Genomic DNA, 12,983 nt, shown 5'->3' with positions numbered 1-12,983 from the left:
ATTTTGAATTCTGCCCCATTCAAGTGACTTTTCCCACCTCTGCTCGCTCATCGACTTGAATTAGCTTGCAGTACCAGTTGCAGTAACTTAAACACACCCTTTTTTGAAGTCTGAAAATGAAAATGGTGACCTCAAAAATATACTCAGTAACTCTGTACTTGTGGCCTTCATACTGAAACCCCTTGCTCCCATGAGTAGTCCAGGCCTTCTGCACCTATACAGGTTTGCCTGCTCTTGTTGTTCTCCCCTTGTCTGTTCGCCCATGCAACCCTCCAATCTGCTCATTCTATTTCTAGACTCATCCTTGGCCTTTCTGATGGGGAGGCTGGGGAAGGACATGTGCTATTGTTGTACAGCTTAGTTTTGTTCCTCTACAGACAGCACTGTGTAGCCTAGCATGAAAATTCTACCCATGCCCAAAGCTCGCCATTGTTGGCAGCATTACCGTCCCTTGCTGGGTGAGGAATGAGGGGCACCACTGGGCAGCAGCATGGGACTGCGGGTGGGGGTAGGGGGTCACAAATGCTCTTGTCTCTACTAATGAGGCTAGTCCGTTGGCCAAAGCCTAGAGGAAGTCTTCTGGGGCTCTTCATGCATTGGGAGACTGCGTTTGTGTGTGTGTGTGTGTGTGTGTGTGTTGGGGGTGGGGTCTGTCTTCGTGCAGGCCAGTGGATGCATGTGATTGTGTTGTACAGCTTGTATGTGGTGTGCGTATGTACTGGCAGTAATCTCTCACAAAAGATTGAGAGAGAGAGTGGAAAATGATTCTCCCTCAGGTCCTCTAGATCCTCACACCGTAACGGGCCAATCCTCCTCCAGGCTAACCACAGAGTTTTAATGTGGCATATCCTCTGTATGACTATCTGATTGATTCGTTCCCAGGGAGGCTACAGTATGCAGCTATTAATGACCCAGAGGTATGTGGATACTGTAGAACTGAAGAAAGCCAGAGTTTGTTGTGAGTGATTGTTAATTCAGGTACAGTTGCTGCTTATCAGATCTGATATGGGATAACCTGTGTGCCACGGTTAGCACGTGTGTAAGGCTACCTTCACATTACCAGGTTGAAGTGGCACAAATCCGATTTTTTGCCCTAATGTCACTCAGATCTGATGTTTTCGTGGCTATGTGGACACGCAAATCTGATATTTTCAAATCCGAACTGAGTCACTTTCATATGCGACCTTAATGTGAACGTTCAGATCAGAATTCATGTGCTTTTTTTCTACTGCGCTTGCACCATCATTCAGCGTTACCATGGCAGCAGCGCCGAACAGAAGTTAAAGCCTGTAAACGGTGGAAAAAAAAAACACGTCTCACTCTAATAATGAACAGCTGAGAGATGTTAAGAGCAAATTATCTTCACAGCGAAGGCTCGTTCTGCCTGTTGGTCTGTTTGCTGATGATGCATGTGACGTACGTGATTCATTCACGTGACGTTACGGGGTAGGATGTGCGTAAAAAATGGATTTGAGAAATGAGGCTTGTAATGTGAACGGAGCTTAAGAGCCTGAAATGTGTTTTGCAATTGTTGTCCTTCACAGCAAATGGAGACACGGTAAAGATACAATTCCTATTTACCTACTTTTCTCCATTATAAAGCGCTAAAAGCACATTTTACCCTCATGATATTTGTTGTGTAAAACACAGCAAAGTTCTTCTGTTAATTGACCCTCTTAAAGATTGCAGTCAGCTTTTCTCTATGTGCCAGTGTGAGGATGTGTAAACCACCATGTGCATTTCACCACCGTGCTTTCAACCCAGTCTCTAACTCTTGTACCCCCTGCCCTCCACAGCCTCTGCAGATAGACGACAACTTCTGTGGCCAGGACTTTAACCAGCCGCTGGGTGGGACAACCACCATCGAGGGCATCCCCCTCTTTCTGGACAAAAACGATGGCATGACCTCAGTGGCAGCCTATGACTACCGTGGCCACACTGTCACTTTTGCTGGGACCCACAGTGGCAGGGTGAAGAAGGTAGGATGCTCTGGAGTTCTTTTCATTCTAATCAGATTTATAAACTTTATTTTTGGTAAATTTAAATGGAAATGTAGATTGACATGCCAGTGTAAGAGGATTGCCTTTTAAATAATATCACTCTGCACAGTCATGTGTACAAAGTAGACAGCAGCTAAGAAGTTGAAAAAAGGTTGGTCTAGGGTGCAAGCTGCTGGTCCAGCAGCTCAGCACTGCTACTGACAGTGTGAATGATTGTAATATTTACTGAAGTCAGGCAGAGTCTGACATTTGGAGTTGTAGGCGTGAGTGCATGGGATGCATGTATGAGACAAATGACCAGAAAAATTCTGATGTGAAACAACACTCAGTGTTGTTTTTACCAAGCCGAAATGCTGTGTAGTTATATGTACAGACCACAAGTTTATCTATGTTTTTGTTTAATTCTGTTTTTAACTATTTTGCACAATCAGTTCTTAAATATGGTTCTTATGACTAATTATGTAATTATGTCAATTATATAAATATATATATATATTAGGCGTGGGAGGAAAAATCGATTCTTAGATGCATTGCGGTGCGGACGTGGACGATTCTGAATTGATTCACAAATGTCAAAAATCGATTTTCTGATTATTTAGTTTATAACATAATGTTGACGGAACGCAAAAGGCAGAACTTGGAAGTGCAGAAGTGCAGCGTCGGAACACTCTGTGACGTGGCACAAGTGGACGAGCGAGATATCCGACCGGCACCCTCTGCATTAAAAGTCGAAAACTCAAATGTTAAGAAGAGCCATTTTGTCCTTTCAACAAAAATCAAACCACCTTGGGAGCCACAACATTTAATGTCCAGTATGTCTCAGTATGTGTTAGTGTCCTAGTATAGGCTAAAAATATAAAAGAAAACACAGACTTACTTTGCTCTGCTTTAAGCTTTACCTATAGCCGCTTTCCTTCCATCTCCGCCAGAAAACCTTTCTTCAAACGTATCAGTTTCTTGTAAAATGTCTCTCAACGTTCAACAGTTTTACAAGGATGAAGTCGCTTCTCATTCTCCAGCTTCTTGTTTGAATTTTTCCATTCCACCTTAAATTCTGCCCGAGGCGCCAGAATGCAAATGCGGCCCCATTTAAGGTGGACTGGGGAAATTCGAAAGAAAAGCTGACTTCATCTTCGCAACTTTGTAGTGTTTGACAGTCTCTCGTTGCAAATTTAACATTCCAGGAAACCAAGTACGTTGCTTATAAATGCGAAGAGGTCATCTCAAATGTTCATTTCTTTCTCTTTGCCTTATTGTTAGGTACTAGCTAGGCGAGACTGCGTTGCTAGGTGACCTGCAGTCTGCATGCCAGGGGAAAAGGGACCTGGATAAGAGCCATACTATTTGCAAGTTGTGTCACACTAAACTAAAATATTTTGGAAACGACAAACATGAGAAACCACATTACATGTTTCACCCGTTTTCCTACCGGTTATACTTGCTGCCAACCAGAGGACCATCGAGCAAGCAATGTGAAAGCTTCCACCCAACTCAGAAGCGAATTACAAACTCTATCGCAGCTTTTATTGCCAAGGATTTGCGTCCATTCTCAGTCATTGAGAACCTTTCGCGCTATGTTGGACACTTTGGAGCCGAGATACAGCGTCTCGTCTCGAAGATATTTTACTGACACAGCGACCCCCCCCTGACTCTCTACAACGAGACCAAAACCAAACATGTGCTGCTATGCATAACTAAATTCGTTATGGATCACGACAAATACTTTGCTTTGAAAGTACCAAGTCCTCACACAGTGAGAAAATAGAAATCCTGTATAGAAAAGATGCATCAAGATGCATCGATAACCGTTTTATAATCGCATCGCAGCCCTCTGAATCGTAACCGTAATCAAATCGTGAGGTGCCTAGAGATTCCCACCCCTAATATTAGTATATGTATATGTGTGTGTGTGTGTGTGTGTGTGTGTGTGTGTGTGTATATAAAATCCAACAAGGAACAGTTTATTTTAAAAGTACAACTCTATAAAATTAGCACTTATAAGCTAATTAGGTTAAATAGAGTTAGATAGGATGAGGTGTCGTTATCTGTATCTAGCGGGAAAAACGTGATATCGGTGCATCCCTAATTGGAACCTTTCCTTTTGTTATGCGCACTAACTTCCAAGAACTTGAACATGAGCGGATGCAATTGCTCAATGCTGAGCTATGCTGTAATCTGGTCTCGTAGTCCTTGTGTGTGACCCTGGTTGAGGTTGCCAGTGCTGGCTGACTGTGGGCTAAGCGCAGACTGAATGTGGGCTGCTGGGGGTGGTGGTGGAGAGTCAGCATATCTAAAGCTGTATCCCATAATCGGAATCACATTTCCCTGTCTGCCTCATTCCCTTCCTGTACTGGCTGGGGCCTGGCCACGGCTGCCCGTGTCATTAGACAGAAATCAATGGCCCACGTGCTTGTTCAGTATATGTGTGTTTGTGTGGGTGGGGGTGGGTGTCTGTGTCTGCCTGTGCATATGAAGGAGAAGGGGGAGTTGTGTAAAGGGGTCAGGATATGAAAGTAATAGATGGATGGGTTTGTGCCTCAGATTTTAATAACTATAGACCCATCTCAAAATCTTAGAATGCCTAGTGAATGATCAACTTAAGACATTTCTCCATGGAAATTCAGCCTTGTCAGACTACCAATCTGGTTTTAGTGCAAAGCATAGCACAATCTCTGCTGCTACTTTCATCTCAGATAATTTTTCAGTGCCATTGATACAAAGAAACATTGTGCAGTCATTTTCATTGATCTCTCTCTTAAGCCTCTAAAACAGCTGACCCTTTCCCTACTTTTACAGAGTCTATAAAATATTGGTTTTGACCACAGAGTTACCAACTGGAATACAAATTATCTCTCCAATAGATAGCAATGTGTGTCTACTATCGGTAACAAAGGGGGTCCCTCAAGGTTTGATCCTCGGACCAGTATTATTTAATATCTATATTAATGACATTGCCACCTCCATTGTCGATTGCAAAGTACATCAATATGCCGACAACACCATTTTGTTCTGGTCAGCTGACTATCTTGGTATTATAGTGGAAGAATTGCAGCATTCTTTTAATGAAAAACCTACAGTTGGCCTTTTTGCAGTCGTAAACTAGTCTTAAATGTTGAGAAACCTAATTTATGCTGTTTTCCAGAGCCTCTAACATTGATTTTAACATTTTAATACATCAGTGAGTGTGTATATGTTGTTCCTGTTTTGAAAAAAAAAATGTGTTTCTCAGTTCACACAAATAAAAAAAAAATGTTTTGTCTATTCTGAATTATGGCGATATACAGATATGCATCTGCAACCACTCTAAAATCTTTAGACTGTATGCCACTCTGCTTTAAGATTCATTACTGGTGACCCATACAATACAAATCCCTGTATACGATATAAAAAGGTTGACTGGATCTCTGGCTGTGCATCGGGAGACAAATTGGCTTCTTTTTATCTATAAAGCATTTACTGGCCATATGCCATTGTACATCACAAAAATGCTCAGTGTAAATAATGCATCCTATCAGAATTGTTCTAGTGACTGGATCAACTTCTGGTGTCAAGGGCTTTCACTGAACTGGGAAAATCTATTTTTAGGTACAGTGCACCAGCAAGCTGGAATTCATCACAGGAATCTCTAAAATTTTGCTTGCTGGTATCACATGAACATTTTAAGGTTTTAGTCTCTAACCACCTCCACTCAGCCAGCAGTTGTTTTATTTGATTTATTAACTTTTAATTTGATGTTTTATTTGTTATGTGACATTTATTTTTATTTTATGATCAACATTTACTTTTTAGTTACTGCTGAGTTATTGTTTTACATTTTCTATTATTTTATTTATTTAATTAATTGTTTTTATTTATTTTATCCTTATTTGATCTGTTGTCTATTTTATTTTTGCCATTTTTATGGTTTATAATGGTTTAATGAAACAGTTTTTTTTACTATTATATTTACTATTATAATTATTGTTATTATTTGATATGTTTTTACAATAATTTTTTTTCAGTCCCTGATTTCTGTATTGACTCAGGTACATTGTAAATGAGGGTCACCCTCAGTGTACTTAGAGTTTAAATAAAGATTGATTGATAGTGGAAGTGTGTGCATGAATGTGTTTGAGTAAATTTAATGTATATGTGCTAGCATGTGGGTTTTTTCCCGTATAGCTAATAAGACATGTCTCTTGTCCATTCCTGTCCTCCACACTTACACATAAGCACCTCTGTGACTCAACAAGAATCCTTCAGAACCTGGTGGAAAGACTTCACACACAGTTGAGTACATATATATTTATTCATGGGGGGATGGGGTGATGTACTCTTATACCCATTTCGTCTTATGCTAAAAGCACAGAGATTTAAGTTGTTTGGTACTGAACTGGATATTTGTCTCGCACAATGGAAGTGTAATGATGCCCTCAGCTCAATGATTTGATTTGATTCAGTTCTCAATTCGATCAGTATTCTCATCATATGTTGAACAAAATTTGAATGACAACATATGATGACTGTAACCATTTCATTGCTAATAACACCGGAGTGGAACTGGCAGTGTGATGTATGACACTAAATGTGCTGGTATGGGTGAAGTTGGATGTGTCATGTATGGCATGAAATGTGTTGGTGTGTATTGTGTTACAGTGTATGGTTAAACTACTGACCAAGTGTGAATGAATTAAATGAGAACTCCACCAATGTCTCCATAGTTCAATTAAACTAGATGTAAACAAAGTCATTCAGAGTGGTTTGATGAACGGTTCATTGTAGAGAAACTTACTGACTGTGATTTCTTTACAGTGGTGATGATATGAACTAGAGTTTATGTCTGTAATGCAAGTATCTGTTTTGTTTACTATGCAAAACCACCAGTGAACCTATACTCAACTTCTGAATTTTTAAACGTTTAACACCTGAACTCAAACATAAGGAAAGGTGTCCATACTTTTGGCTATGTAGTGTATCTCTCTGCCATTCATGGATTTTGAAGCATACATTTAGGCCAAAACCTTTTATCAGAACTATTATAAGACAATGTTTGAGGCATCAGTCAGTGTATTTGTAATCATTTGATATAATAACTTTCTGTGAATTAGCTTTTAGAGGCATTAAACTCTCCAGATGTCTGGTTCCCATCACCACCACTGTGAACAATTCTGACTTTGTATGTTGCGGAGCATTTCACATCAAACCACTCTGAACGTCTCTGAATGTTTAATCTTAATAATTGAATTAGAAAGAAATTTTGAAAAATAATGGAATCCTCTCTGACAAATAAAATATTGTTGCATGACACCCCATCAGTTTGTGGAGCTGATAAGCAGGAATGCTACACTTGAGCTCTACAGAATTCTTATTGCAGCAATAGAGGAGCCCTTACTACATTACGCTTATAAGCTACAATTAATAACTAAATGCATTGATGACCTATTGATTGTTACTGTTGAAGAAAGATCATCTACTACACAGTTTATAGCACAGACTATACAATCTATATAATCCAGACCAGTGTCAGTGAGCAAGTAGCAGATCCCAGTTGAGTTCAGAAGGGAATGGCTATTTGGGCAAGCAGCAAGAGCAAAAGCAGACTGACGCTGAGTGGAGATCTTTGCAGGCAGTGCTGTTTTATTGCTATTCATTTGAAGTTAAAGTGTGTGCTGTGCCCTAATGAAATGTAAAGCTGCCGTCTATTGATGGTGGCTCATTGTAATTCCCCTAGTCTTCCAGCTCTACTGCAAGGCCCTTATTGATTCATCTGTATGAATATGTAATCACAGGCATAAATCTTTGTAGCTGCAGACAGCTGAGGAAGTGTGTACGTGCGTGCATCTATGCAAGTGTATGTGTGTTTATATATGTGTTTGTATGTGATCATAAAAGTTTGTTTAGCAGAAATCCAGGATTCAGGAGTGGTTGTGTAATGACAGTGTTCTGTTGTGGTAAAGTCTGCTTTTTTCTCTCGGTTTCTGACTTTCAAAAACATTTTTGATTGCTGTTGTTTGTGAGTGACTGTGTTCATAAATAATAACATAAATAATGTTATATAATCTTCAATATAGGGATGTTTTAAACAATAGCCTAAAAAGCAGATGAGTCAGGAACCTGTAGATCCTTTGGGAAGGAAATTCTTGATATTACAGTTGGAATGATATCACTGCTATTAATCTAAGAATGCTCAGGGGAGATAGGACACTCAGAGTGCACATTGGCATTGCAAGCTATCTAAAACCATGAAATGTGTTCATCACAGAGGTGCAGAGTTGTTTTTGTACCAATGTAGCAGGTGAAATGTACATAGCAGTAGTGCACACTTCAAACACATTCAAAATGCTAGACTATTAGTACAATATTTTTATTCAATATTTTGCAGTGCATCGCTTTATCCTAGTAAACAGGTCTAGTTATTTTCTCATGGGCTCACAAGATTGTTGAAGTTGAACTTGTGATCTCCTGACAATAGCATGAAGATTAGACATCCATGCCACTTCCAGGCTGCTGTTTAACCTCGTAAAGAAACATACAGTTGTATTAGTGTTCTTTAAATTATACCCATAATATGTTTGCAAAAGCTTATTGTGATGAAATTTATTGTGCTGTCAAAGTCGTTGCTTAGCAATGTGTCTCAAAGGAAAAAAACGTGCTGTTATGGCGAAATAACAGTACGGTTAGAATGCTTCTCAACCAATCAGCTTGCGTGGCCGGAACTAACTGTTGTATAAAATGATATATCGTCCACTCCAACTTTCTATAAAGACAGTAGCTAAGTTTCCATGTGTTTGTCTAAAAAAAAAAAACTGACATTTCGCGAGAAAGGGCGACTTGCGCTGTATTTTCATCAGCTCTACAAGATAATAAAACTCTCTATGGACATGTCTGTACACTGAAATATGGAGCAGTTTTACCCATGATTTTTGATGCTGTGCAGCTTCTAGTTGCTTTTTTTATGTTATCGTAGTGTTACATATCATAAGAGCGTGATGCAAACACTGTGGCTAAGGAAATGTCCATTTACCAGCACCTTCTAGTTTCCTCATGAGGTAATGCTGCTGCCTTCGGTCATGTTTTGTAGCTATCGTGGACAAAAAACGAAACACATTCTCAGTCTTATGGCTTTATTCTGTCCGTTTTTACACTGTTTATTCAAAAAAAGTGTTTGCATTGTAATTTCTTGCAAAATTTGGGGAGTCTATTCAAAACTTGCCATTTGCAAGCCTTTTTAAATTCACTATGCCAAAATATGCATACAAATACACTAATGGAAACCCAGTTGGTATTATCTACTGTAGTACCATGGAAATCGAAAGCCAGTCTGTATGTAAGGGAAGACACCATGTTTGAAGAAAAAAATATTGCACTTTGCATTGTGCTTTGACTGTTCTTTGGGGCTCTGAAATACACATAAAAGAAGCATGTTGGAGTGTTTGAGTGTGTTTTTTGCATTATGGGTTTTTTTCTCATTAATTATATAGGTGAGTTGTGTACTAGGAGTAGCTTCAGGTGACAAAATCAAAACATATTAAAATGTGTATGTGTGTGTCTGTATGTGTCTGTGAATATGTTTGTGTGTATGTTGTAAACTGTGAAGTGTGTTTTTTGCACTGTGTTTCTTTCATGTACTATATAGGTGAATTGTGTACTAGGATTAGCTTCAGGTGACAAAATCAAAGCATATTAGAATGTGTGTGTTTGTTTGTGTGTGTGTGTCTGTCTGTCTGTGTGTGTTTGTGTGTGCATGTCCCTCTTTGTGTCTGTGAGTGTATGTGAAAGATTTATTGAGTGTCCATGTTCAGACTCTGCAGGTCCCCTCGAGGCTTATGACCAGCAGGTCAGTGTCTGTGGGTTAATTAGAATTTCAGTACTGGGGCAAAGAACAGAGAAATCTCCATGAAGTGTGAAAATCATGTCACGTTCTCCTCATAAGCAGGCAGTCCTCCTCCAACAGCACCTGGGAATACAACTCTCAACCCCCATGCTTTATTCTGGCTTGCTCTTTTTTGAAGACAACACATTAAAGAGACGTTAATATATGTGTGGAGAATGCCATATGTTCACTACTGCTTTCGCGCTCACTCATCTCCCTCTTGTCTCCTTCTGTCTTTCACTGCTGAATCAGATCTGTTCAGGCAGTCTGCATGCAGTGGAGTTCGCTATACTACAGCAGGCTGCTTCGCATGTGGTCACACTTGGCATGTCTTCTCTGTGTGGTCGTAGCCCTGAGGCAACAAAGCTTGAGGAGACTGCCAATTAAAAAGTCCTCTTAAATTAAACAGCACTTAGCCTGTGGGCTGAGCAGTATGAGTTTGTGATGTCTGCATCCACTTCAGAGCAGAGCTGGTCTGCAGACTGAACTAAGTGGACTGGGCCCAGTGGAGATTTCAGCAGCAGACACCAAAGGCCTGTGCAGGCCTGCCACTCACTTTCTCATTTAGCATGTTAGCTGTGCTAATTAGCGTGTTAGCTCAGCCACATCTGTACCCTCACCATTGTTTAAATGTCACTTTAATTAAGAAGCATGATGTGATTTGAGCTAATTTGCTGGGTGAATGGTAATTACCGATAACATTTGGAAGCAATGAGGGAGAGGAAGTGTTTGAGGGGGGCTTGTCTCTGTGTGGAAATCTCGGTTGATTGGGAACGATTAATGACTGACATATTGTAGCCCCTTATAATAATGGCTAAAGTAATGTAGGTTGGTAATGGGGGATGCTGAGACTGCAGAGAGACTAGTGTAGTTTGTGTAGAATGTTGTATAAAAGCAGTATTGTTTCGTGTTCTTTAAGGTGAATGATTAATGCATGAAACTGCATTTATGCAATGAAGGGGGAGGTTTACCTTTGGCTGTTTTTTATTGTGCTAAATCTTGGTAGAGCTTTAAAACTGTGACTGTGACCACTAGCCATTTTGGAGAAAATGCAAGGAAAGACAGACCAATGACCTCACCAATTGGTCCTGTGTCTAATAGAAGTGGCTTCATGGGGCTTTTTAATTGTTCGGCTCCGGATGTCAATTGTTGTTGGCTCAGGGCTACGGCCGTACAAAGAAGACCACATCCAATTCGGCCTGTTGTAGTAGCTAATAGTGTACTCTGTTTTATGCAGATTGTCTGAACAGCTCTGATTCACCAATGAAAGATCTTCATTGGTGTTCTTTGTTTTGCTGCATCTCTTAATTGCTTTTTTTTCATTAAATTATGCCAGAAACACTTTCCTTTCAGCAACGTGATGCACTTTTTTTTTGTTTCTTTTATAGAAACACACATGCGCACACACACACATACACTCCCTGTCTAAATTTCAGGAGCCTTTCTCTCCAGGTAGCATGTTGCATCATCAAACTTGCTTGCACCCCTCCAACATTCAACACCTGCAGACATGCATATATAGCTTAATCTAAATGCACACCGCTCTCCTTGGTTGTAGCTGTGCGTCTATATTGGGGTGTGCGTGCACATGCATGTGTATTTGTGCCCATTTTAAGTTGTGGCAGATGGGTTTGATTGAAAGAGCCTCTGGCTGTGGAGGTCAATGGACAGCTGTGTGAGTTACGCACAGTTTTTACAAGGTGCTTACCTGTTTTATTCTTGGGTCCAACCTTGTGCTAAAGTGCCCTTGAGAAACAGTTAACCTGGATGTCCAAGAGGGAAATCTGCACAATGAACAGAGCTAAAATTAGCTTATAATGGATAGTTATTATAAATAAAGCCACACATGCTATTCCCTCCTAATGGTAGGGCAAACAAATGATAATTAGTAGCTATCATATATATATATATATATATATATATATATATATATATATATATATATATATATATATATATAAAGGATATGACATTGGTAAACTGGCAGTGTTTCCTGGCAGAAGGATAGTAAATGACCTTATGAAAAAAGTTTACTCATGCTCCAGACAGCTTGTGTGTATGTGACTTTGTGTTCAGTTAGATACTAGGAAAGTAATACTGCCCCATTTTCTGGCCTATTTGCTTTATATGGCAATGAGGTAACCTGTGTTACTGGTGGCAGCTGTGACTCCTCTGCTCAGATGTGACGTCACACTGCAGCTATGGTCACTGTCATGTGACATAGCCTATTTCTACATGACTGCTGTGCTATCTTAGTAGTTTTCAACCTGTGTGATGTAACCTGCAGATGGATCGCAGTGTGGGGATGAGGGGATCAAATGGAAGTATCAATGCATATTTTTTGTTTTTGTTCTGTAGCAGAGCTAAATGAAGTTCATGTATTACAATGGTGGTAGCACCTATCATGGTGTTGAAATTTTGCTACCGCAGCAGCCTTAGTTGGCAAAATTTCTACATGCATCAGTTCCTGGTAAAACACCAGCAATCAATGTCCCACTAAAAATGAAAGAAATTTATTAATGTGTTCATACTGAAGGTGAAAGCTAAATGGATTACATCTAGAGAATGAATAGTTGTCATTATTATATTTTATCTGTATTCCACAATCTGTCACTTGGATGGAAATACTTTTTTGATTAATTAATTTATTAATTATTAATTATGCAAAATATTTGGTGTGTCTTAGGACAAACACTACCTCTACATGTTGGTCATGGCTTGAAAATTTTGAGGACCCCTGATCTAACTCATCCATAGTCATCTTTATTGGGGCTGAATTTTAACACACATTGTGGGATTTAGATCTGTGAGTAGTCTGGTTAATTACTACAGAGTTTCGACTGATGCTGACACATGCAAACTGTGGCTTTTACCAATTATCCACAAGTTAGCAAGAGAGGCGTTCAGTAAAGTTACAGTGTAAAATGTCAGTGTATGTGGTGATGATTTTTCACCTGACAATTACAAAGAAGGTCTCCAGCGGGATACTCTAAAAATCTACAACTGTATCAAATACATTTTACAGATGACACCTGAAGGGAGTGAATCAGAGGTATCTGTCCGTCTTCATTGTGCTCACTTCATGCCATGTGCAGCTGAGAGGACAAGGCTGAAGTTTTCTTCCTATTTAG

The 12,983-nt window shown here is 39.7% G+C and overlaps 1 protein-coding gene across 1 annotated transcript in view; it reads left to right on the top strand.

The window, feature by feature from the left end:
- Nucleotides 1-12,983, top strand: part of plxna1a (plexin A1a) — a 326,999-nt gene that overhangs the window by 62,803 nt on the left and 251,213 nt on the right. The window contains 1 exon segment of the mRNA XM_036590727.1: nt 1,797-1,979. Within this exon segment, the coding sequence (XP_036446620.1) occupies nt 1,797-1,979 (183 nt within the window).

This window comes from Colossoma macropomum, unplaced genomic scaffold, assembly GCF_904425465.1.
Source record: "Colossoma macropomum unplaced genomic scaffold, Colossoma_macropomum, whole genome shotgun sequence".
Taxonomy (NCBI): domain Eukaryota; kingdom Metazoa; phylum Chordata; class Actinopteri; order Characiformes; family Serrasalmidae; genus Colossoma; species Colossoma macropomum.
Note: the sequence above shows the minus strand (reverse complement) of the source record. Positions and strands in the feature narration are given on the sequence as shown.